General features: G+C 40.1%; 2 protein-coding genes across 2 annotated transcripts in view; one reads left to right on the plus strand and one right to left on the minus strand.

The window, feature by feature from the left end:
• The window catches only part of FAM169A (family with sequence similarity 169 member A), a 37483-nt gene extending 21071 nt beyond the window's left edge, over positions 1 to 16412 (plus strand). The window contains exons 4-14 of the mRNA XM_054986895.1: positions 954 to 1053; positions 1733 to 1818; positions 2698 to 2869; positions 6006 to 6185; positions 7192 to 7320; positions 7436 to 7548; positions 8817 to 8871; positions 9800 to 9932; positions 11429 to 11585; positions 12256 to 12471; positions 15194 to 16412. Coding sequence (XP_054842870.1) covers positions 954 to 1053; positions 1733 to 1818; positions 2698 to 2869; positions 6006 to 6185; positions 7192 to 7320; positions 7436 to 7548; positions 8817 to 8871; positions 9800 to 9932; positions 11429 to 11585; positions 12256 to 12471; positions 15194 to 15691 — 1839 coding nt within the window. The 3' untranslated portion in view covers positions 15692 to 16412. The remainder of the gene's footprint in view (positions 1 to 953; positions 1054 to 1732; positions 1819 to 2697; positions 2870 to 6005; positions 6186 to 7191; positions 7321 to 7435; positions 7549 to 8816; positions 8872 to 9799; positions 9933 to 11428; positions 11586 to 12255; positions 12472 to 15193) is intronic.
• Positions 16413 to 19450: 3038 nt separating this feature from the next.
• Positions 19451 to 25763, minus strand: NSA2 (NSA2 ribosome biogenesis factor). Its single transcript, XM_054987418.1, has 6 exons — positions 25655 to 25763; positions 23611 to 23798; positions 21882 to 22032; positions 20873 to 21052; positions 20490 to 20682; positions 19451 to 19689 (listed from the first exon to the last, which is right to left on the minus strand). Exons 1-6 carry the CDS (start codon positions 25655 to 25657, stop codon positions 19622 to 19624), a joined length of 783 nt encoding a protein of 260 aa, XP_054843393.1. The 5' UTR covers positions 25658 to 25763; the 3' UTR covers positions 19451 to 19621.
• Positions 25764 to 25807: the final 44 nt, after the last annotated feature.

Consider the following 25807-nt stretch of genomic DNA (forward strand, 5'->3'; position numbering starts at 1 on the left):
GAGTAGTCCACGGAGGAAGAGAGTAGCTTCAAATGTCCGGTGTTCTTGGCCAGGAGAGAGACTTAGGGATAGTGGCCCCAAGGGTACAACTCTCAGATCTGAAGGCGTAGCTTGCACAGTTTGAAAGGGGCAAGAGCCCTGGTTTTTATACAACAAAACATGTCCTCAGGCTGAGGAGCCCCCTCAGCTGTTGGAACAAAGACCGCAAAGGTCAGTTACTGAGAATTACAAAGGTTTGATTACCTGGATTACTTGCTGCCGGGGTGTGTGAAGGAAATGCAAAAGTCTCTCCTGCTGCCTCACAAAGAGGCAGTTTGCTAATCTTCCCAGAGCTGAGTTGATGAATTTAGATAGGGATGGCATCTTCCTAGGAACAAATTATAAACATATCAGTGCTGACTGATTGATCCTTGATCTTAGGGTGGGGGATTTCATCACAGAAGGAGGGCATTGAAATGTGCTGTGGGGTGACACAACCAGACTGTTTCTTATCACAGCTCATGCCCGCAGCTGAAGAGGCAGTAAATGCAATCACTGTGGTTACTCTGCATTTGCATGACTGTCCTGTTCATGCTTGATCTCCCGGGCAGGACTCAGCAACACTTGCTACTCACCAACTGGAATTCCCCCTGATGCAGATCAGGCTGCATTAGTCCAGGGTCCCTGTGATTTTTATATCACAGGCAGCTATCAAACAGCTATTAAATATAGCTGACTACTTACATAGATTCCATCCAGAGAGTCCTTCCTAAATTGATACAAAGAAAACTAGGTGAGGTGGGATGGTGTTGCTTGTTCTGTTTTATTCTTGAATTCTGGAATTGGAAAACTGAGCCTATTGTCTCCTCTTTAGCACATTTTAGTCTGTGCTAACAATGTGCTAACACTGTGCTAATAATGTACAAACAAAAGTTAGTTGAAACATTGTAAACTTGTTTTTTCCCTCCTCCCAGATTCCAATTTGCTTGTCAACGGTAGGCTTTGTCCCTCTTTATGGTGGAGAGGAGAGACACAAAGTCCTTGCTTTGTTTGCTCCGGAGGATTCACTTGCAGGTCTTATTTTAGATTTTTAATCTCAGAATTGTATCATTCTGCCTTATGCCTGTTTGTTTCTTGTTCTTGCACTGAAGATCTAATGTAGTTATGCCCTAGCTTGTCGTATGTCTCTGGCTGTCATGGTTTAAAGTATAAACCTGGCACCTCTAAAAGCGTTCATACAGTTGCTAGGAGAAGGGTGACTCCCTCCAGCCCAGTTATGTAATGCTTAGGCCAAGAAGCAAGATATTAATCTGGCCCTTGCCTACCTTATATGTGCCTTTCTGACCACCGCAACAAAATCATTCTAATGTTGTTCTATAAGAAACCTTACACAGTTGCGGAGTGGGAGGTGGGGAGAAAACTGTGTCCCTTGAATATGGAACCCATGGATGCTACTGGAGAGGAAATGCTATAAAAACTTGGAGACCTGCAGATTTTCATCTTCTTAAAATATGGTGATTGATTATGGAACAGTGAGTGAATGGCTGCTTTAAAGCACCTCTTAAAATATTATTGTTTATTGATATATGCATTGAACCACAATTTGGTTTTACATTCTAATCATGAATAGAAATTACCCTTAATAATAATTATTAAAAAGTGTGTATCCATGTACCCAAGTAAATTTCTTGGGTGTAAGCAAAGCTAAACATTTAAATGTACACTAATGTCAGACTCCCTTTTCTCATTCCAGCTGTTGCCCTGTTCCTTGCAGATCAGTGGTGGACTATTGATGATATTGTGAGAACATCTGTCCTTTCTAGAGAAGGACTTCAGCAGGTAAATAGTGCACCTGCACTATTAATCATGTTTTTAATAATAATAATAATAATAATAATAATAATAATAATAATAATAATAATAATAATAATAATAAAAATAGTTGTGCTTATATACTTCTCTTCTAGGCACATTAGTGCCCCACTCAGAGTGGTGAACAAAGTCAGTATATTTTATTATGCTTGCAATACAGCTGGGGAGTTGAGACTGAGAGGAGTGGCTTACTTAAGACCGCCTGCTGGGCTTATGGTATTAGAACCAGCAGAGTGCTGATTTGCAGCCCAACTACTTAACCATTATGCTACAGCATAGATTTTTGAAATCCCTCCCCTTACTCTGCAGGAAATCTGAAAACAATTCATAATTACCTTGTCAAGGTTAAGTAGAGAAATTATGTGTTCAGATTTTTGTGAAACAGAATCAAGATTGTGTATATTTGTGTAGAGTTTATACAACTGATTATGATTTCTTTTTGTACTGGAAGCACCTTGCATATAGAATTCTTAATATTATTAACTATAAAACTCATGTATGCTACAAACCTAAGATGATTTTCACTCAGACGAATCCTAGGAGCAGTAGTTTTGAGTTACTGTTAAGGCCCTTCAGCAGAATTTATTATTGTCAAGGTTCCTCATAAGTTGCAGTAATTTAAACCACTGCAGCTTCATAATGCAGATATGCCTGATCAGGGTTTCATCCAATGTCTGTTTCCACGGTGTCTGCTTTTTAGAAAGTACTGTTGGCATTTTGCTTTCCCATTGCTTTGGGAGTAGGATTATGGATTTTAGTAACCTCTTAAGTATTAGATTGTTTTTGAAATGAAATAATTTTCCTATTAATAACTTTTGATCATAGTCTTTTCTGTGTGTTACATAGGTGAAGTCTGTTGGGGAAAGAGTGGTTCTTTATGTACTAAACAGAATAATTTATCGCAAACAAGAAATTGAGAAAAACGAGTTCCCATTTCTCTGTCATGGTAGCCATGATTATGCCAAGATTCTGTGGAAAAAAGGAGAAGCAGTTGGCTTTTATTCTGTTAAACCTACAGGTAAAGTCAGTCTTTTACACCATTTGAGAAGAATTGTTTGCATGATTCTCCTGCTGCCTTATATATGAGATGGCAGGGGTGCTGTGCTATTTCACAATGGTGAGACAATTACTTATATCTGATTTATGTAAGTTGAAGGATGTGAGAGCTGTGTAATGTTAAGTAGGATGCAGAGCAAATGAAGGCAGAGCCGGCGTGGTACAGTAGTCGGACTGAAAGCAAGAGCGGACCCAGTTCAAATCCCCACTCACCCGTGAAGTTCACTGGGTGACCTCGAGCCAGTCACACACACTCAACCTAACCAATCTCATAGGGTTGTGAGAAGGAGAGTATCATGTACATAAGTTCTGAGTTCCTTGGGAGAAAGGAAAGATTAAAAAATATAATAGAATGGACAGACATAGAATGTTACAAAAAACAACGACAACAGAGAACAAGTTGGTGATAACTGGAGAGGGGAAAATATGAAGGACCACCTAGGGGAGAAGAGAGAACAAGATGAGAGGAAAGCCACTAGATGAGTCATCAAAATCCAGAAAGAAGTGAAGTTGACCTGTAGCTGCAAAACAAGATTGAGATTGAAAGGAACTTTCAAATTGTACCCTTCAAAGAGTGACAGCTGGCAGTGTGGTTATGTGACACTAATAGTAGGTTGGAATTGGCATTCATTGATTTTTTTTTCTTTTGTTGGAGTTACTTGAGTTTTATATGACTGATTTAAACAATTATGTGCTAGTCTAATTGGTTGCCATTTGGCCTCTCCTCATGAACACCTTAGGTGTTACAGGTGTACATGCACTCTCTCATTATTTACCTTTAACAGTTCTATTCTGTGGTTTCCCCCTTGCCTTCAAATACTTTCCCCACTACAGTTATACCTGCTCTTTCAAATAGTGGGGAGAGAATGAACGGTTCAGTCCACTTGACCTTTGTCCTGTGATATGTCTTGGAGCATACAAAGAATAACGAGAGTCTTCACCTTATCCTGAATGTTACATGTAATCAGGGGTTCCGCTTTCAAGAAAAGTACGCTAGTCGTTAAAGAAGTGCTGGATGTCTCTTTTTGAGCTTGTTAATAAAGGGACAAACTGGCATGTTCTCTGCAAGAAAATATATTGTGTGTAGGTGTGTCAGTTCACTTTGAGCGCTTCTTTGCTGTTACTTTTATATACAAATTGCAAAGGAAAAAAGGATTGAATACCTTATCAATCTTGTGACTGTTGTTATGCCAATGAAGGTATATGATGATGATGAAAACTGTAAATAAAAGCAAAATAAACTATAACCAAATAGATTGGGTTGATGTAGTCTTTTTTCCATTGTGAACATACAGCAGAAACCCTTACATGGAGTTCTGTTTAAAAAATGGAATAGCTCTCCAAAGATTTATTTAAATACTCTGGAAATTTTACTCCTCAAATAAGTATATAATATATCTCTGCAGAAACATAGTGGAGTCATAGTAGCTGCTTTCTTGGGATTGTGGATTAATTTCTAGGGAAATTGGTTGCCAGGCATATTATATGGCCTTGACAACAGTTAGAAACTTGATATTCAGCCAGATGGGCCTTTGGTCTAGTCAAACTTAGTAGGTTTTGGAGGCAGGGGGTGGGAGAAAGAAACAATACGCAGATGGTTCTGTCTTTCCCACTATCCCCTGTAATTTTAACCTTGTGAACAGAATGTGTATTTTAGATTTTCAAGTCTCTGAATTTAACCCCTTCATTTGGGGGTTAAATTATGCTTATTTATAAGTAGGAAAGTGATTCCTTTAAAACTATCTCAGGTAAATTGATTGCCTTATAATGAGAACTGGAGGTGGTGAGACTAAGGTTCAAGGATGGATTTGGATAAACTGTGTCAAAAATTGCAATCCTTATTTGCTATCTGTGACAGTGTCATCAAAAACTTTCTTCTAAACCAGATGATTTATATGTAAGAGTCGTTGGTTCTTGGAAGTATGGATGTAGGATATTAAACATTAAAATGATCAATATTGTTTACAGCTAGTATATTGCTGCAAATATTTAAACATGCTTGGGAGGAGCTAGCAGGCAGAACTTCTCTCGTTAATGCAACTGTGCTGACCAAGCTGGCTGCATGCGGGGTTTACAGCTGTTGCCTTTGCAGTGCTAGCAGATGATTCCCGTATGTCCAGGAAAATTACTTGCTTGAGAGAAATGTTGGTTGCTCTGGGAAGAAGGGTGGCCTGAAGAAAGGTACAGGGGCCAAATCCCTTTGAAGCTTCTAGTAGATCAAAAAGTAGGACCCCCCCCCCCAGCTCCTCTAGCATAATCTTTTGCCCATCACACCTCATAGTCTTGAAGATGGAGTGTGCAAAGAGGAGTAATACGTGGAATCACTTCACAAAAGAGAGATTGTGAGCTTGTTAATGCTTAAATGAAAATATTTATCTAATAATTTAAATGGTTGCTTTTTAAAAATGAAATTTACGTCCCTACTGGGCCGCTATATTTTATATACAGTTAGATTTGGAGAGTAACAGAAAGAGAATATGTATCTGGTGAAATTGTGTAAATATGATGATGTAGGAAGAAAGATGAATTCAAAAAAAATACAGTGCTGAGTTGTCCAGATAAGGATTTTGGAGAGTGGGAGAAAAGAACCTTTCAGGGAAGCCATTTGGGATATAAAGGAAAAACTTTGCTATCCAGCACCCATAAGGAATGGGGGTTTCCAGTTACTCAAATGTGCTGAACATACAGGCTTATTGCTTTGTCCCACCCGCTTCCCCAAGGAATCCTCAACAACCAACCCCATCCCAGTGGGAACAACATGGCAACAGCTCCCACACTGGGCTGGTCTTGCCCCCCCTGCCCCAAACCATGAAACTGATCTTCCCAGGAGGAAGACGAGCAGAGCAGCTGCTCATAAGAAAGAGGAACCTGAGGATGGCATCAGCTGGCAGAAGCCCCACAATTGCTAGGGGGCATCAAGTTGACTGGCTAGAGCAGTAGGAGTGGAGGGCATGCTGAGCTATGGTAGCTGATATTGAAGGAGCTTGCCCTCTGGGTGATGCCTACTAACTGAGTGTTCTGGATAACAAAATGTTTCCTGTACTAAGGAAGTGATTCTGTCCAGGGAACATTAATCAAAGCTGCCTTAACAATTGCAGGGAGCATGTGTACTGCTTTCCTTACCCAGAGCTACCAGCTTCCAGTCCTGGACACAATGTTTGTGAGGAAGAAACACAGAGGGAAAGATTTTGGACTGCTCATATTGGAAGATTTTGTGGATTCCTTTACGGAAGACATGCTTGGCCTGCGGTATCCACTGACATCTTTTATGCATGCTGGTAAGCCCTAGTTTTAGAATGCATGTGCCAATTATATGTAGATTTTACTACTTACCTTTTTTATGATGAACTTTCTAGAGGATTGTATGCATGGGTATGCATGTCTGCTTTTGTTGTGTGTAGGTAAAGACTGAGCACCTCCTTGGCTTTCTTTGCAAGAACTTGACTTCTACCAGTTTTGTGGACTAAGGAACTCTCTAACATATGTAATTAAGAGAATAGGCAGATAGTACCCTTGACACGGATGAAAAGTGAGAAAAAGTTGTGTAGGGAGGAATCTGAGATAAATGAAATAAATAACTTCCTTTCCTTGTTCCTATCAATCCATGTTTCCCTCAGGAGCAGGTTTGGGGGGAGCGGCAGCATTTGAAAGTACTGGGGGATGGCAAGAAATTTGCCCACTGTGGGTGGAAATCCTCATCTGGATTCAAGCCAGAGAGACAAACCCTGGGTGAGACCTGTAGTTTACTGCAAGACCTGATTCTATTTAATTTTGTCCTACCCTTCCTCCAAGGGAATGGTGTATAGAGGGTCCCCTCCCCTCTTTTGCTTTTACAGTAGCCGTGTGAGGTAGAGTGGACTGAGGTGAATGACAGACCCAAAGTCATTCAGTTAAATTCATGGCTGAGCAGGGATTTGATCCCAAGTTCCTTCAGTTAAAATTAAATAGCTATTGTGCCAGTATTAAAAACTTTTAGGACCCCATCATTGTTGATTTTGATGGCACACTACAAAGGACATTTCTCTCACAACTGTTCATGTGGGCAAAGCCAATGGAGGATTTTTGTGTATGTATGTGTAAATAAATGTTTGTATAATAGGCCAAGGCCTCTTACAAAATTGTGATTGTTTACATATTAGAATGAACTTCTGAATACTTTGCTGCAAAGTAATTGCTGCTTCCATTTAAATACTCAAGAAAGCAGGTCTCTTCAGTTAAAATGACACAAATTTGGGGAGTGGAAAAGCATCTTATAAAAGTCCAAACCTGTTCTGTTTTTCCCAGCTTGTCAGAAGTACTTTGAAAAATACCCAGGAGATCATGATCTTCTGTGGGAAGTTGAAGGAGTGGGCCATTGGCATCAGAGAACACTTGTTGCTAATATATTGCAGAGGGAGACTCTCAAATACACAGGTAAGGTGGTTGTGGGCGTGATCTGCGTAAACTGAAATGAGAAAAATCTCTACTATTACTATCTAATTTATGTAGCCCAAATAATATTTTATTTGTTCAATTTTATTGGGAGCAGGAGACTTGCAGAAGGAAACCAGCAGTTCTCAGGCTGAGGAGAGCTTTTTGCAGTGTGCTGTAGACCACACCCCAAATGAACAAGCAACGGATCCCAGTGATACACAGCTAAGTGTAGGTATACGAACTGCTTTCTCTGCATAATATAGGGCTTTCTAAAAGCTTCACAACTTCTGAGAAATTTTATTCTCAGAAAAGTATGGAACGCTTTTAGAAAGTGTTTTTGCTTGACATTTTTCCTGCTTGTCACCACTACCTAACACTTTTTAAAGTAATATTGTGTAATATTGTCGAAGGCTTTCACGGCCGGAGAACGATGGTTCTTGTGGGTTTTCCGGGCTGTACTGCCGTGGTCTTGGCATTGTAGTTCCTGACATTTCGCCAGCAGCTGTGGCTGGCATCTTCAGAGGTGTAGCACCAAAAGTCTTTTGGTGCTACACCTCTGAAGATGCCAGGCACAGCTGCTGGCGAAACGTCAGGAACTACAATGCCAAGACCACGGCAATACAGCCCGGAAAACCCACAAGAACCATAATATTGTGTAATTACACAAATCAGTTTTAGGAGCTCAACTCACAGAGGGCATGTGAGGTGCTGAAACTGTTTAGAAGCAGGACCATGCCCAAAGCCTGCCTCAGAGGACAAAGTTTTTCCTTAGACCTACCCAGCTATACTTTTTAGGAAAGCAAGCATTCTCCTGTTGAGGCTTGGCCTACGATGAAGCAGGCTAAGTCTCCTGACTCAGTTGTCAGATGTGGTGGTGGAGGAAAGTGCCATCAAATCAAAGCTGACTTATGGCAACCCCTGCTGGGGTTTTCCAGGCAAGAGACTCACACAGGCAGTTTTCCATTGTCTGCCTCTGCAACCCTGGTCATCACTGGAGGTCTCCCATCCAGTTACTAAGCCAACCCTGCTTAACTTCCAAGATCTGACATGATGAGGCTTGCATGGGCTATCGAAGGGGCAGTTTTCAGATAGGAGGTGGAAATTTGAGTAGGAAATTTCACTGTGCCAGATGCCTAGGAACGAAGGAAGCAGGCAGTGTGGATTTTATTTTTACTGTGGGAGGATTGGGCCTTTTTCCTTTATGGCATGCAGTGGAAATGAGGAAGTGCCACAGTCCTGAAGATTTCAGTTAATGCAGGGCTCTCTTAATGAGAGGAAACAATATAGGAACTGTTTCTTTATCAGATGTTCTAAACTGTAAAAAAGATTGCTTCTGTTCTTTAGAGGAAATGGATTAAACTTCATCTTCAATATCCTGACATAATATACGGGAAATGAACAATATGAGAAAAACATGGCTTAGTGGAACCCTAAAATTCCAACCTTGATTATGTGGTTTTTTCCCCATACATCAGTGTTGTTTTTCTCTTGTATAGATGGACTCTCATAAAAACAAAGATGGCATAGATGTATGTGAAGGCACATCTGAAGGTAAAAACTCAAGTCTTCCAGCTCTTCTGTTAAAATTTTCTCAGTGTATTTTTTGCTTTTGAACAGAGATTATGTCAAATCAGAGTTTTCACAGTACTGAAAGATTGGGGAATGGGACAAGAATGGCACTTTATAAAGTTTTTACTTTTCAAAACAGAAATCAGAATAAACTTAGTACAGTCCCTGCAGTTAAAACCTCCTCATTCCTAGACTGAGGAACAGAGGCTACCAGTGTTGGGGAGAAGCAACCTTTTTGACCTGAGAGCTGAAAACAAATGCATAATTGTCCATTTGAAGATATTGGTGTGCCAGCAGACAAAAGCAGAATAGAGAAGAAAGAAAGGTTGTTCTTGGCTAGATATGCTGGGAGCATACTGAGCCCAGAGACGATGTTGGTACTTTTAGTGGTTTACCTTCAGTCTGACCAGCAGCTGCAGGTATCTAGGATAGTGATGATGGGTGTAAGTCATGCCTGTTGCCATCTATGCCAGTGGTCCCAGCTATAATGCCAGTACCTCGGCTTTTGCATTTAGTTGTTTGAACAGAGAACAGCCCATGCATGCTGAGCAAAATGGTCTGGTGTCTCTGTTGAGCACATGTGCTGGGAGTTGCCTTCCTAGATCTAGGTGATAGTTATCATCGATGCACCTCCCACCCTGCCAGTTATATAGCTGCACCTGGCACATTTCTTTCAGAGAATGGGGCAGCTTCAGACATCTATAAAATGCATGTTTGAAGTATTTATTGATGTCACTGAAGATGAAACCATGGTGTGTACCAAAATAGCACAAAGGAGTATGATTAAGAAGACCTGGGAAAATGCTTTAAATGCTTAGACTGAAGTTTTGAGGGCAATTATATGGTCCCCCCCCCCCAGCTGTTTGATTTATTTGTATACAAAACATGCTATTTCCACATCACTCCTTAGAACTTAATGCTACACCAGTTTCTACTCGATCACGAAGCAATCATCTGAAACGTCCCAAGTTGGGGAAAAGGATCCAAGAATCTGACATTGCTGATGGTGAAGATATAAATGTTTCTGAAGCATCAGAAAACAGGTATGCTGTAGGTGAATGTTTTAGTTGCATCAGAGATGTTCTTGTGCTGCTTACAACTTAGGAATGGTTTGCACAAAGGAAACTTAAAGAGTTTGAATAACTGTATTTAACATCCACGAAACGAGCCTGTTACATTGTGGAACTAGACTTTAAATAGCAATATAATTCAGTAAAACTAACATGTGCAATTTCTTTTCTCATTGGTGAAAAGTCCAGATAACCAGTTAATGAAGAAAGGTGCATACAATTTGCACACTACCAAAATTAACTATTTGTTATTTATTTATGTTACTTATAGTCCGCTTTTCTCACTGACACTCAAGGCGGATTACATAAGGTAAGTCAGTACAATGAATAGGAGCAGGAGGCATCTAATGTAATAGAACTAGGATTGCAGAAATCTGAAGCAAGGCAAAAGTTTTATTTGTTTATTTATTTATTTATTTATTCGATTTTTATTCCGCCCTCCCCACATTTCCAGCAGGCTTAGGGCGGATTACAAAATACATAAAAGTTAAAATATATAAAACAGTTGTTATAATTAACAATTCTATAAACATCCAATTGATACAGGTAAAATACAATTATATATATCAACATAGCATCACAAAATTCCACTGATCAAATTTAAAACAACTTCAGAGCATCTCTGCATTCAAGAGGTTTTTTTTAAAATGGGGGTATTGGTGGTGGGGAGGGCCCAATCCCTCATCAATCGGCCAGGGGTGCTCCGCCTAGCAATGCCCATATTCCTGGTGGAACAGCTCCGTCTGGCAGGCCCGGCGAAAGGATAACAAATCTTGCCAGGCCTTAGTTTTTTCAGACAGAGCGTTCCACCAGGCTAAGGCCAGGACCGAAAAGGCCCTGGCCCTGGTTGATGCCAGGCGGGCCTCCATGGGGCCAGGGACCTTTAACAACCGTTTCTCACTAGAACGGAGAGTCCTCTGGGGTTCATATGGGGAGAGGCGGTCCCGCAGATACGCTGATAGGGCTTTATAAGTTAATACTAAAACCTTGAACCTGATTCGGTACTCCACTGGTAGCCAGTGCAGCTGACGCAGTGCTGGTGTTATATGCTCATGCATCGGCAAGCCCGTGATGACATGTGCTGCTGCATTCTGCACCAGCTGTAACCGCTGGATCAGGTTCAAGGGAAGCCCTGCATAGAGCGTGTTACAGTAGTCTAACCTAGAGGTGACCGTTGCCTGGACCACTGTAGTCAAGTCGCGGGATGAAAGATAGGGGGCAAGCTGCCTGGCCTGTCATAGATAGAAGAACGAGGACCTGGCGACCACCGTGATCTGAGCCTCCATTGTCAATGAGGCATCCAAGATCACCCCCAGGCTCTTGACTCACAAAATTAAATTTACAAAAAAATGAGATGGGATGTGTCTGTGTATTAGGCTGGTTGATGCGTTCTCCCGGCTTTTTATAGTACACCAAAAGCACTTCAGTATTACATAGTTTTTGATAAATACTTCATTGTTTCTTCACAGACTGGAACCTGCTGCACGTATGTCTGAAAGCTCAGAAGAGTTGATAGAAGAGATCGAAGACAGTGTAGCTGAATGTGAACCAGAGGAGTTAATTGAAAATAAAAAGCAAGCAGTTCAAGAAGTGCAACAATTGTCTGAGAAACCGGATGATAAAGAGGTACAGTTCAGTTAAAGATTATAAGATGGTTCCAAACTCCTGCAAATGGAAGGAGTATGTAGAAGCAGAATTTTCTCTGTCTTCCCATTCTTTCAATAGCCCCTCAGTAGCTGCTGCTGAGTATTGGGGATCGTCCAGAATAATATACCATGCGTTACTAAGGACTGCAGGAGGGGCAGTGGATTGGTATTGAGCAAAATTGCTTAATCATTTGTGAAAGAAACAAAGAGTTTGTTCAAGGTTATGAGGGATAATTTCATCTGAATCCCCCCCACCCCCCAAATATGCTGCATGGAAGGCTCCCACATCCATAGCGGTAGTTTTTGGGATGAACAAAGGGCTGCTCAGAGAGTTTTCAGGAGCTTAGACCTAATCCTCAGTCAAGATAAGACTGGAGCGTCTTGAACTTTTTAGCTCTATATGAAGAAGTGTAACCCTTGGGTTTGGAAAAGATGAGCCCAATACTGTAACATTTCATATATTGTTCTACCCTATGCAGGGCCGAAGGTATGCACAATATACCTGAGGCTTACTCACGTCAGATACTGCATGCAGAAATGTTTGACTGAACTATATGTGTCTCATCACTGTGGGATAAAACGTTAGCAAATTAAGATGTAACAGTGGCAGTGATGGCTGAATACCCTTTGATGTATGAATGTCATTTTAGGAATCGTATGTTGAGTCGCTCAATGGAGAATTAACAGAACATGCTATCAAGGTTTCATTGGTGACTGAAGGAGAAATTGCAAGTGAGGCTATGGATGGGGAGTCAAAGCTGCAAGCAGATAGTTCAGAAGAAGCAACTTTAACTTTACTTGTCCCATTAATTCTTGATTCTTCAGAGAAATCTCCTGAAGGCAGTGATGATAATATGTCAGATAAGGTGAGGGAAATGCAGAAAAAAATTATATTCTGTTGACTTATTTTCTTGTGGAGATAATTTCTTGCTTGAGTAGCACCGAACAAAAGGCAGAAACACTGTACCCTATTACTATGCAAGACCAACAAAGCCTTATGTCCATTAAATCAAAGTGTGTAGTAGCATTTCATTTTCCATGATATATCATTACAGGGTGGACAAATATTACTGCCATCAATTCTCCTCCTCCTTTCCCTCCCATTTCTTATGTAAAACCTTTGGAGAGTACACAGGGATGACAGCTATTTATTTCAGAGATACCTTTACATGCCTAATGTGGTGGGGTCCACTATTTAGGTGGCTATAAACAAGGATTAGACAGATTCAAGTCAGCCACTAATAACCATGACAGCTAAATGGAATCTCTGTGTTTAGATGTATGTCCATATGGGGTGCTGAGGGGCTACTGCGTTGTTCTCTGGACCAGGATAGACCAACCATCAAATTCTAATTTAAGTCGGAAGAAACAATATCCATGTGTTTGTATGACTTTTTTACAGCATGCATGTTTACTCAGAAGTAATCCACATTGAATTGAGTGGGATTTATTCATGAATATGTACATCATATTATCAGTCTACTTCAAAGGAAATGACATGGATAGTTTGGGTCTTGGAAAAATGTCATAGGACTAAACATTTCTGTGTAGGCCTATGAGAGATTTCCCTGTGAAGTCTTTTCTATACTAACAAGCTTGAAGCTGTGTGTGTGTTTGTGTGTGTGTGTGTGTATCAGCTCGGATCCTAAATTACCCAGATTCCCAGTCTTTCCACCTTAAACTGCCTTGCCTCCTGAAACTCTGCTCCCAGGGGACAATAAATCTCTGTGAACTGTGTCAGAAGTAGGGGTGTGCACCTGAAAAAAAATGGGGTTTCCTGCTTCAGGCTTACTCGAAGCAGGAAGGCAATTTGGGATAACTCAAATCCCGAAGCGGCAAGCCCATGGGAAGGGGAGGAAGGACCCCCTCTTCCTTCTCCCATTGCCTAAAAAAAGCGGTGGGGTGGTGTGATGATTTCAAGAAATGGGTGCATGTATCTTTAAATGCTTGGTTTGAGCTAGGTGAAGAGTGGGGGTGAAAGAGGAATGAGTGAGTGATGTGATTGGTTGACTGAGATTGTGGGCGGAGTGAATGCAGTTTAGACTGGGAGAGAGAGAGAAAGGTTTCAGTCAGAAGAAAGCAGTCTAGCTGTGTTGCCTGAATATGTTGAAGTGTTTATGACAGAAATATAACCTGTGTGGAGCCTGAACTGAGCATGTTTGTAAAAGGACACTCAGTCAGGGAAAGAGAGGCCACCTGTGTGCTGCCGGAGCAGGTTTAATATTTCTGTGAATAGGAGTCAGAGGAAAGCAGGCTAGCTGTGTGCTGCCTGAGGAGTTTTAAGCATTTATGCGAGACAAATATTGAGTTAGAGAAAGAGGCTGACTGTGTGTGAAGCCTTAGAAGAGATCTGTGTGAATGAGAGTAAATGAAGTAACTTTTAAGAACCGAGAACTACATTTATGAAACCGATACGCTTCTTGACTAAATAAAAGTTTATTTTTGTTTTGTTATATCCCAGTGTAGCTGTCGTTGCTATATCCCATTCTTATCCTCAGGGCCACATAGAACCACGAAGGAGCCTGACGCTTAGGAACGTTACCAAAAGGGAAAATTTAAATAAAATATCTTGGAATAATATATTTCTGGTGGCAGCCAACTACCCAAAGGGTGTAAGGGAAAGATTAAAAGAAACATCTACCCCAAGGAAAGTAAAGATTGTAACAGGTGGGAAGTTTGAAACTTTCCTTGCTGTTTGCAGATGCAAACAGCTAGAAAAGTGCTGCAGCTGCTGCTGCTTTGCCTGAAGCTTCCCAAAGTGATACGAATCGCTTCGGGAAGCTTTGCTTAGGAATTCCCAAATCAGCTCAGCAATTCTGGGACCAATTCAGGTTAAAAACCCGAAGCACACACCCCTAGTCAGAAGTAAAGCAGAAATCTTCCTTGCACCGGCTCTACCACCTGTTCTATGGGATGTACTGGGGTTCAACAGTAGAACATCTATTCTGCATGCCACAATACCCAGGTTCAATTTGCAGCATCTCTACTTAAAGAAATGAGGCAATGGGTAATGTGAAGACCCTGCCTGAAACCCTGGAGAGTTGCTGCTAGTCAGAGATGATAGACCTCTGGTCTGACTTAGTATACGGTGGCTTCATCTGTACCTTCTACAAGCAGAAAAGGAGGTAGAGATCTAAGCCATTATCTTGGTCTCATTCTTTCTTCAGTCTGTGCTGGTTATGACGCCTTTGCAATGACTGACATCCTGGGGAAGTTTGGCCACATTGTCACCTTTTTGCCTTGCGTAAAACGAATCATACTGGCCTGTGTTAGTCCTTGTAAAAAGAACCAGCATGGGTGCAGTGATTTAAAAGGTTGGACTAGGATCTGGGAGACAAAGTTCAAATTGCCATTCTGCAGGAAACTCACTTGGATAACTTTGGGCTAGTCGCACTCTCTCGGCCTAACCCTCACAGGCATGTTATGAGGATAAAGCGGAGGAAGAGGAGAACGTTGTTTGCCATCATGAGCTCTTTGGAGAGAAGGTGTGGGATACAAACATACTAAAGGAAGTAGAACAAGATATGTTGCCGATTAAAAGTTCTTCCTGAAACACAACATATAAAGTTTGTTTTTCCCCTGCGTCAGGTTGAGAGCATGGCAGAATCAGAAGTACCACTAGAAGAGGAACAAGCAGCAGCACAGAGGAAAAGGGCAGCTGTTCATAATGCAGATGTTGCTGCATCATCACAAAAGGAAGAGCCCTCCAATAATGGCCTTTCAAACTCTGTAGCAAGTGAAGCTCTAGAAGATACTGTTTCTGAGAATGTCTCCCCCAATACAACCTCTTCCTTGGAGGAGCAAAGTGAAGGAGGGTCTGACTCACCAGAGGCTGCTGTGGCTCTGGGTCAGGGGTCCTTAGTGATGGTTGAACTGGAGGATATTGCATACCAGCAGCACACAGAAGGGCAAAAGAACCAGCTGGATGAACAATCGGAAGAGTCAGCTGAGCCAGCATCTGAGAGAGCTGCAGACAGCAGTTCTGAGGAAGTGGAAGTGGAAGTTCCCATAATAGACAGGCGGACCTTACGAAGAAAGGCCAAAGGGTACAAGGGACCACCCAAGAAAAAAGGAAAGCTAATTTAAAACGTGAGCTGTTACAGCTGGAGCAGTTACTGTGTGTGTATTTTTTTCAATAGGTTATTTAAAATAAAACTTTATTGAACAGCAGAACGCATACATCTTCAAACACTGGAATTTACATGCCTCCCCTTAAATCACTGCAGACACCAATTAAGTATGGAAGTCAATGGCCAATCTTGATAAATAATAAAGTATAGTAATTTGGTAGACGTAATACTGTTGCATCGTTGTTAGAGACATTAGAGAAGCCCAATGTATTTCATCTGGCATTGTAATCACTTGGCTATATGACGTGGCTCTTGATCCTGAACTTGCTTTTAATGATAACTGTTCCTTCAGAATGCCGAAGGATAGCCATGGTTTAATAGAGGCTATACGCCAGGCACTTCAGTGGTTCCCACAACTCTAGAACGTTTCCAGTTAAAGTCCCTTGAGTCTGATCTGCATTCCATTGAAGGATTAATCAAACATCTTGGTGTGTGATAATTTACTGAGAACAGATTCTCTAATAGTCTTTTCAGAAACAATATTATTTCATAGTAAATGAAAATCTTTTTTGTTAAAAAGAATTTCAAAATATGACAGTATTTGTATTTGGTTGTTAGCATCTTTTCTCATTTCATCTTCAGGAGTTTGCATCCAACTTTGATTATTAAACCAGGTGTACATGCTCTCTGTTATGGACTAGTTAAATTGAATTCTTGATTTACATTGGACATCTTTGCAAATAAAGCGGATATTTATTTCCACAAATGAAGCTCCAAACATAATTTAGAATGGTAGTATATGTACAGATAACTTCAGATTTGTACTGTTACACCTTTTATAAGTAGCAATTAGGAAAGTTCATAGAGAATGTCTTAAATTGAAGTAATTTCTTAATTGATTTTAATTGCTAAGAACGGGCTTTGTTTCTGGATATTTTCTAATAGTATCTTAACAAGACACTAATTTTTTAATGTTAATCCTCTTGAATACTAAGTGCTGTTTATTGTTTTTAAAAGCGTATCATTAGAACTTTGGAAATTGTTGGAACTGGATTTCTAGGGTGTTGCACTTTCTCCTCAATGTACATTTGTATATTGTGGAACAAGAGTGTGGATTGATAGGTGTTTATAAAAGAAAATTTAAGCAAACCTTCAGCATTTCTAACATTGATTAAATACTTTCTATGAAGCACATACAAATCCAATTATAAATACCTACAGCTTGTCTCTTGTACTAAGATTTCCCCCTCTAAAGTAGGATGCCTTGATAATTTAAGAACAGTCAAGTTTTTGTTATATCATTAGGATGGGTATTTTTGAGACTGATGGGGCGGGGGGTTAGATTTAACATACCCTGTGTACAGTGTTTTAACAAATATAGGATGTGAATGTTAGGTGTATGGGTTAAGCTTTAAAAAAGAGTAAATGTTTCAAGAGACTTAAAGATTCTTGCTCTGTAAATCAAACTACGTTATGTGAGGTGACTCAGATCTGTATTCCTATGACTTCTGGATTAGTGACTCTTACATTGTTTAGTGTGCTTAAAACTGTCCTTTCCTCAAACGTGTTGCTGCTTTGAAGACTATAGAACTTTGTTAGTGAAGTCAATTCATTTGTTTCTTATTCTGATTTCAAACACTGGTTTCATCTGTGAGAGCTGAGCTTCTCTGTAAGTACAAGAGTGTTCATGTCATAGGGAGCTCTCGATGTCAAGTGGCTTCAGGAGTCTAGCTGTCTGTATAAACTTGACTCATTACTATGGATAAGTACTGCCAATTCCTGTTATAAAGTTTTGTATGTAAGCAAGCCTGGAAAAGGTTTCTTTGTTTTAGAGTCCAGTATGTGACTTTTTCCAAATCATTAAAATGTGCCTAAAATTGTGCTGCATCTACCAAATTATGACTACCTAAATTGACCCCCAGTGAAGCCTTTAAGAGTTAAGTCACCACTGATCATAGTTAAGGACTACATGGATAATTATAGATGCCCCATAGGGTCTTTCATAGTTAATTGTTCCAGAAACACTTCATTAAGTACAGTTGTTCCTATCTAATAGAACCTCCTTGCACGTGCTTGCTGAAGAAATTTGCAAGACAGGGAAGTACTGTATAGAAGCACTTGAGAAGCCATTTTGTGGTTCCACCGGAAGGAAATGTCACCAAAATGTGTTCCAATTTCATAGAGGAGGGAACGTTTGAGTGTTAGGTATCTTATTCTTCAGCATTTGATATGTTAATAAATTCCATTAGGCCATAAAAGGTTATTAAATGTGACAAATACTGCAGTGCGATGTTAACATTGAGCTCTTATTTGATGGGACAAGATTATATGAACTGAATTTTACTTCTAGCTCTGTTCTGTTAGACGTTGCTGTTCAGATAGTATTTTTTTCCTAATGCTGTCAAGATGTAATCCACATCTCAAATATTTCATACACAGCTTGTTTCACTAAGGTTATAGCATGAAATAGGTTGAGCCTAATTTTGTCCCAGGAAGAAAACATTTTAGTTATTGCAGTTATGTTTATATAACCACAGAAATCTTTGCAGGCTCATAGGTACCTAGTACTACCATTTGTTGCTGCACAAACATGAGCAATAAGTAGTTCAGGTTTCAGCTCCACCTTCCCTATTGGTTCAGTCTTAAGTTTTAACAGTTGTCACAACCCTGACATTAGATGTCTTGTAGACCTGTGGTACTGTTTATGAATCTCTTATAGTGATGCTGTCCTACACTAGTGCTTTACTTGTGTGTTTTGCAGTTTGACTCTTTTAGCATATCTTGTTTCTGATATTTCAAAATAGTCATTAAAAGTTTTTTTTGTAATTTTCACTTGGTTTTAGTACTCTTTCAAATCTTCAGCCGTCTTTACAAGTATCACTACAGGATACGCATCTAGGGGGCCCAAGTAACATACGGCAACTATGAAATATATGTAGTTTTGTCAGCCTTGGTTTTACACAGTGCAGAGGAGACTGATAGGTTTGTAACTGTAACTGGGCAGTAATTAAACTGGTAACCAAAGTCATGTTCTGTTCTGTCAAGGCCAGGCACACATGGAACAGATTTTGCTCCAGTTTCAGTGATCTTGTCCATAGTCCTTGGCTTTTTTACTTTCAATATGTAAGCCCTATTCACTAAAGCAGAACTTACACAGAACTGCACAACAGAAAGTCACACTGAAAGAAAGTCTCTTCTACAGTTTGTTTTTTCCCTAGTACCTCTTTACAAAACCCTGACACAGCTGCAAGTTGTAAAAGACCCTGTTTGGAGCCTTAATAATCATGAAGATAACAAGCAATGTACTATATCTTTATAGAAAGACAGGAATAATATAGTGATAGGTAACTCACAGCAGGAACAGATGGAAGGTGGGCCACAGCTGAAATGCTTAATTCCACAAACACCATGCATGCTCTTTTGTGTTTCAATACCATATATACTAGCCCCTAGGTACACCTGTGCCATACCTACTTGAACTACTGCACAATGCATCTGGAAACAAAGTGTGCAAAAATATTGATGTCAGCTATTTTGGGTCTAAGGCATAAACAAACAAGCCTCAGGTTTTTTTGTTTTCATTGGGTGCAGAATCTCTCATACTCTAGGGCCAATTCCATTTTTAAAACTGGATAATAAGCTACATAGGGTCCAGAATTCCCCTCCATTAAACTACTCACAGTTCATATTTCTGGCAGAGGCAACATCTGGCTTCTAGAAATAGCACATTTCATACATCTCTAATGAGTTGCTTACAGTGATCAGGCTGAAACACTTTTTGGTTAAAGTTGGTTCCCTTTATTACTGGTAATGTACATTGAACAAAACAGTCTACAGACTTTCAGTTCTGGTGTTGCTACATTGATGTAACAACACAACTGCTTATCTGTCCGTACTTTGAAGCACTCATCTGTGTGGTCAAGTTAGTGGAGTTTTAATGCAGCACTTACACAAGCAGAAGTGCATTAATGCACCCATCATTTTCTGGATTGTTGGTCACTTGTGCATATTTTCCTGAAAAAGGAAACAATTTATATTTAAAACCTTGAACCAAAATGGAACTACACTGCACAAAGGTTACTGTAACTGAAAAAGCCAATTAACATACTGCCTAGCCAGTGGTTATAGAAGTAGTATTTGTAAAGTTCTCTTCTGTGGACATGGATGGTCCTGGACACTGAACTAGTTGACTGACACCATTTAGAACAGTGGTGATGAAAGTACTGAAAAACCTCGTGTTTCTACTCGGGAAGAGCGCTTTGATGTGTTCCAGTCAGCTGATTCACTTTGAAACAGATGAAGGAAATGCTCAAAAATGTTTCCAAGAAACTGAACAACGTACAGACGTGTTGTACGCAAACTAACCTAATACTCTATCTGCCAATTCACACTAACTTAAACTCATACTGCTTGAGGAGAAGGAAGCATGGAGTTACCTAAGAAAAAGGAGGGGAAATCTCTCTGAAGGAAGCAAAACTGGGGATAGTGCATCAAAATCCACTTACTTCAGTAGACTCTGAAGCGAGCAGATTTGCTTAGGGTAGCACTATACCAATGAGCTCAACAAACCTACTTACATCTTCAATAGCAGGGACTTGATATGCTGTTCACAACCTACAGTGATCTTTCTTTTACAGGACCATTAAAAGAAATTTATTGATTTTGCTGCTCCAGTCCAGATGATACAGCCATCTGAAGAAATCCCTATACCAAGTTCAGACAAATTTAGCCAAACGTCATATCAAAGAGCACCTTTGCACACTTCTGCTCATTCAGTTCTATTTACATTGTTTAATTGGTATTTGAATACTCACCCCAAACTACTTTGCCGCCTTGTGTCACGAGACCAAGTTCACTAACGTTCACCTCGATGACGGTACCTTTTGTAATTACTCCCAGAGATGTATACAAAGGAGATGACGGATTCTTTTTTACACCAAGTATAGGTAGACAAAAAGTCGCTTTGAGTTCAGGATGTGTCACATGAGCCTTCTTGAACCGCAAACCCTATGTATTGAATAGATTAGTTAGGTTCTTATTTATACGATTACTATTGATTTATGTTTTTGAAGACATCTTTGTTCCTGAATTACAATTCATGTGTAGCTAGTATAAAAGTTCCTTTGTTACTGAAGAGTGCTATCAATCAGAAAACAGCAGATTATTGACTGATTAACCAAACCATGAAAGCATTTACCATTGGCCGAATGAATCGTTCATATTTTGGAGGCTTTCGAGTGAAGCCATCCCCAACAAAGCACACTTTTGTAACCATTCTCTTCCATGCCTTCTTCTTTCTCTTTCCTGTCCGAATCACTTTAAGAACTTCAGTCTCTCCCTGGGCACGGACTTTTGGTACAGGAACTTCCCATTTCCCCTACAAAAAAAAGAGCAAGAGCAATGTTAGTGGGGGTGGAGGAGGATAAAAATTTTAACCAACAGAAACATTAGTATTAAAATGACAGTAGAAATCCAGTTTTAAAAGGAAATCGTTCCATTGACAAAACAAGACTTTGCATACATGTCCATAGATCTACCAATTCTGGCTGTTTTCAGTAGGCAGTAATTTGTGCTTGCCAGGGAACTTGTAGGATTACAAGTGTTTTTTTCCATATTGAGCTGCTCTTGGAGCAGACAAAGATACAGTCTGTGCTGCTTGCTCAGTCCCCCATCCAAAGTGGTTCTTTGCCATGCTGAACTTTGGAGAAAGTTCATTCTAACATGAACACACGAAGCTGCTTTACTCAGATTGGCAGGTGGCTCTCCAGGAGCTCAGGAAGATGCTCTGCCGCTATGCCACAGTCCCTCTCCTTAAGTGCCTTGAATTCTTTGCAATTCCCGGAGAACTCAGAAGAAAAGGTGTTATGTGCTTTGGGGCATTTGGGCTGGGAAGATTTAGTTGTCTTACCTGATGTTTCTGGAAGAAACTATACCAAAGCTAAACCTATACCATCAATCAAACCTTAAAGACCCTTAAAAGAAATTACTCAGTTTTTGGTAAGAGACTATACAGATGTATACTGTACCAGCCATACCTTTGTACACTCATCCTGACAAGTCAATGATTACCTCCTCCCTCGTATTTCTAAAGTGCTACCTAATGCTCTAACTAAACCCTAGAGCCGTTAGTCTGCAATTCAGTATTTTAAAGGCGTGTTTAAAAAATGGGAAGTAACCATAACTGGAACATTCCTATTGTTACTTACTGCTTTCTCTTTTCGCTTCTGTTTAATCATGTTAGAAAGAACTTTAGCTCGGGATTGACCTTCTCTGTCTAGCAGATATGCTGGTACAGCTCCTTCTGGAGTTTTTTCATCGTTCTTCTGTTTGGTATTTCTCTTTTCATGCATCTTAATGCTAGAAGAAAAAATAAATCAGAACTATACTAGACAAAAAATTGTAAGCCAGAAATAGAAAACCACTTAAGCTAGAACAACAACAGGCATCTTACATTAGTCACATGCTCTACTGAAACAAAAAAATTGTGATGGGCATGAATCTGGTTTATTATTTATTTATTTAGAAAAAATGTATGCCACCGGTCCAAGAACCAGCTCAAGGTGACTTACAAAATAAAATTAATAAGAACTAAACATTAAAAATAGTAATTAAAATCCAGTATTAAAACCTTGACCAGCATAAAAATAGACGCCTGGCAACTTAAAACAAGTTTCCAGACAAAACAGCATTTTTAAAAATCAATCCCTTAATTAAAATTCTGAGTGAACAAAAATGTCTTGGTCTGGTACCTAAAAGAAAACAACACAGGCACCAGGTTGGTCTTGAGGGGGCATTCCATAAGCAAGGTGCCCCTATTTAAAAAATGCTGCCTCTGTTTGCCACCCTCCTCACCTCTGAAGAGGGAGCACAGAAAACAGGGCCTGTGAGACAGATCTTAACTGGAGAGCTGGACAATATGACCCCAAGCCATTTAGGCCTTTTAAGGAAAAAACAGAACTCTGAATTGTGTCCAGAAACAAATCGGCAGCCACTGTATATCTTTCAGCATTGGGGTGATATGATCCTTGTATCCTGCTCCAACAACAATCTGGCTGCTGCATTTTAGACAAGCTGATGTTTCCAGACAATTTCTAAAGGCAACTCCACATATAGTGCATTGCAGTAATTAACCTGAATATAATCAGAGCATGGGTCACTGTGGCCAGATAATGCTTTCTGAGGAACAGCCATAGCTGGCTTATCAGTCAAAGCAGATAAAAACCACTATGTGCCACAGAGAACTGGGCCTCTAAATAGCCAGGATCCAGCAACATACTACCCACTACTCCCATGCTATGAATCTGTTCCTTCACGAGTGCCTCCAGGACAGACTGACTCCTTAGTCTTTGAGCAGTCCTCAAGCTGTTTTATCACCCAAATCTGGATTGAGCTGATTTATTATTGGACTCTTGCGGTCCTCCTTCTTCCATGAGTTCATTACTTTACTTCATTTAACACTATACTGTGGCTTACAGTCTTCCCTTTTCCATTTTATTCTCACGACAACCCTGTGAGGTAGGATAGACTGAAAGTGTGACTTGCCCAAGGTCACCAATCAAGCTTCCATGGAAGACTGGGTCTCTGACCCAAACATGAGTCTCTGATGCCAGTCACAAATGCTAGACTGTTCAAAACATTTGAAGGAAGGTACAAGGTTTTTACAAAATCGGGAAATCATTGGATCATTAACTAACTATGCAAAATGAATTTCAACTGCAGACAATTCCCTCATATTCCCCACCCCCGGCAGCAATATGAGTACAATGAGCCAAAGATAGTAATTCTAGCCCAGCTTTATATAGCTCCAATAAAATATAAAAATAAATCAATATCACAACATAATCCAGAGTTTATACCCCAGTGGGGCCAAGACTATGCTATGCTAATGATTAATCATGCCAGAATAGTTCAAGATAGAATCAATCAACTACTCACGTCTTTTTCATCTGTATCTTCTCTGCATGGCGCTGTTTATGGTAAAGCTTGGCCTTCAAACCAATCATTTTCTTAGCTTTCTTTGAACGCTCGTGAGCCTCGCGGCCCTCTTTTTTCCTTTTTTTCTCATGGTAATCCAAGCGATAACCGTAGCGCTTACGATGTAACTCTATGTATTCGTTCTGTGGCTGTTAAATCAAAGATTAGAAATTTGTAAAACCAGTGATATGAATATAAAGAAGTAGCACATCATCTTGTCTAATAAATGTTTTCTGAAAGCTGAAATAAATCAGAGACAACTATAACTCTCATATTTAGCTCAAATTATGTTGGCAGGTTCATGTCTTTAGTTAAATCAGCATACTTCCAGTTCAGAAAATGGGCCACAAAAAACACAAACCTACTTTATTATCAAGATACAAGGCTAAATTATTTCAATATTCTGAATGTAACAGTATCTTAAGCTATCTGGATTCCGAGACTTATACTAAATATAAAAGATAATCAGCCTATTTACTAGGAATGTTTACTTAGAAGTAAGTCTTACAAAGTTCAACGATGCTGCATTGGTAGCTAGCTTAATATATCTATCTATTTACAATGACAATGTAAAAACAAAAAGTTCTCAAAGCAGCATACACAGCAAAACTGGACAAAATTTAAAACATTTTCATCCTAAAGTATTCACTACATTTTTTTCCTGCTTTCTTCCTCATGATGTTATTTGAATTGGGTTGCCAAACGGTGAGGAGAAAAAAATGCCTCCATGCCATTTCAACATATTAAACTGCTATTAAGGGGACAGAACATTTATCTCTAGGCCTACTGGCAACCATATATTTGAGACTTGTGAGGCCCATAGATATTAGCTGCTATTGGAGGCCTAGAGAAGTGCAGAAATACAAGAGTTCCATCTCTAGTGCATTTGCTGCTCCCACAACGAGCTCTAATGATCATGGTGGAAACTGCCCTCCCTCCTCTGGCAACACATGAGTACAGCAAGATTATTTGGAAGCTGCTACTGTGCAATTCTATGAGTAACTGTGCATAGGGTTGTACTATTAAAGTTATTGCTGCTATTTTAGTGTAAGCCATGTGTTGCAATGGTTAGAAATGGGGAGAGGAGTTCAAACTTAGGCAAACAGAGTTTAAATTACAACATAGTCATGAAGTCCACTTAGACCAGTCTATTAGCCAGTGTTGCCATAAGGACAAAATAGTGCAAGCGCTAAGTACATCATTTTGAGTTCCATGTAGGAAGATGGAGCTAAAAACATGCAAGATACACAGGTGTTTATTTTAAAATTAAAACTTTGTTATCTTGTTTTAATTATCTGTAAGCCACCTCAAGCACCTTTGGAGAGAGTGGGGTAGAATTAAAATTACCAAATAAGATGTATTCAAAGGTAATGAGTGAATGGATGTGTGCTTAATAGTAATAGTAATAGTAGTAGTACATGTGCTTATATACCATTTTTCTAGACAGATCAGTGCTCCACTTAGAGCAGAACAAAGTCAGTGTTGTTACTATCTCCCCAACACAGCTGGGGCAGATAGGACTGGCTTACCAAACACCACCTACTGAGCTCATGAGAGATTCAAACAAGCAGAGTGCTGATTCGCAACCCAACCACTATGCCATATTAAGATTTTAGAGACACCACCAGCAGAAGCCAACATATACTTTTGCATATTTAGTCTCATCCTTTTGAAACAATCCCCAGCAGTCTCAAACGCCCTTTCTCTTGAACCACTACAATTCAGCCTACCCCATATCTCATGCATACCCTCGAAAGTCACGAAAGAACAGAAGTGTATGGCTGAAATTACTTAAATAAGCCATTTCAACGTAACCAATGCAGCTGGCCCCGCTCAGAGGCCAGGCATGCTGTTCTCTTTCCCTGGTTCCCGTGGCAAGAAAGGGAAACTTCTGGTATCCACAGCGGAACCCAGGCAGCCTCTCGAGCAGCTACTTAGCACGACCGAGCGATTCCAAGTAGAGACCCGCTGCCCTCATCATCAGCCCGCTTGCCTTCCCACTCACCATGGCGATTCAGCGTAGAAGACCCAACTAAGTCTTGCGGTCGAGGTTCAGTTGTCCCCTCTGAAGAAGCCACCGGTCTTAGAAGGAAAAGGAAGGTCCAGGTGCAAAACCTGCCCGGGTAATAACCGGTTCCGTTTTCTCTCGTTCCGCTCC

This window comes from Eublepharis macularius, chromosome 8 (assembly GCF_028583425.1).
Source record: "Eublepharis macularius isolate TG4126 chromosome 8, MPM_Emac_v1.0, whole genome shotgun sequence".
Taxonomy (NCBI): Eukaryota; Metazoa; Chordata; class Lepidosauria; order Squamata; family Eublepharidae; genus Eublepharis; species Eublepharis macularius.

Coding starts and splice junctions, on each gene's coding strand:
- NSA2 (XM_054987418.1), bottom strand. Junction 21,053..21,881: donor AGAAGCGAAAAGAGAAAGCA/GTAAGTAACAAT, acceptor TTTTTTTTGTAG/GGGAAATGGGAAGTTCCTGT. Junction 19,690..20,489: donor AGGCGGCAAAGTAGTTTGGG/GTGAGTATTCAA, acceptor TTCCTTTTTCAG/GAAAATATGCACAAGTGACC.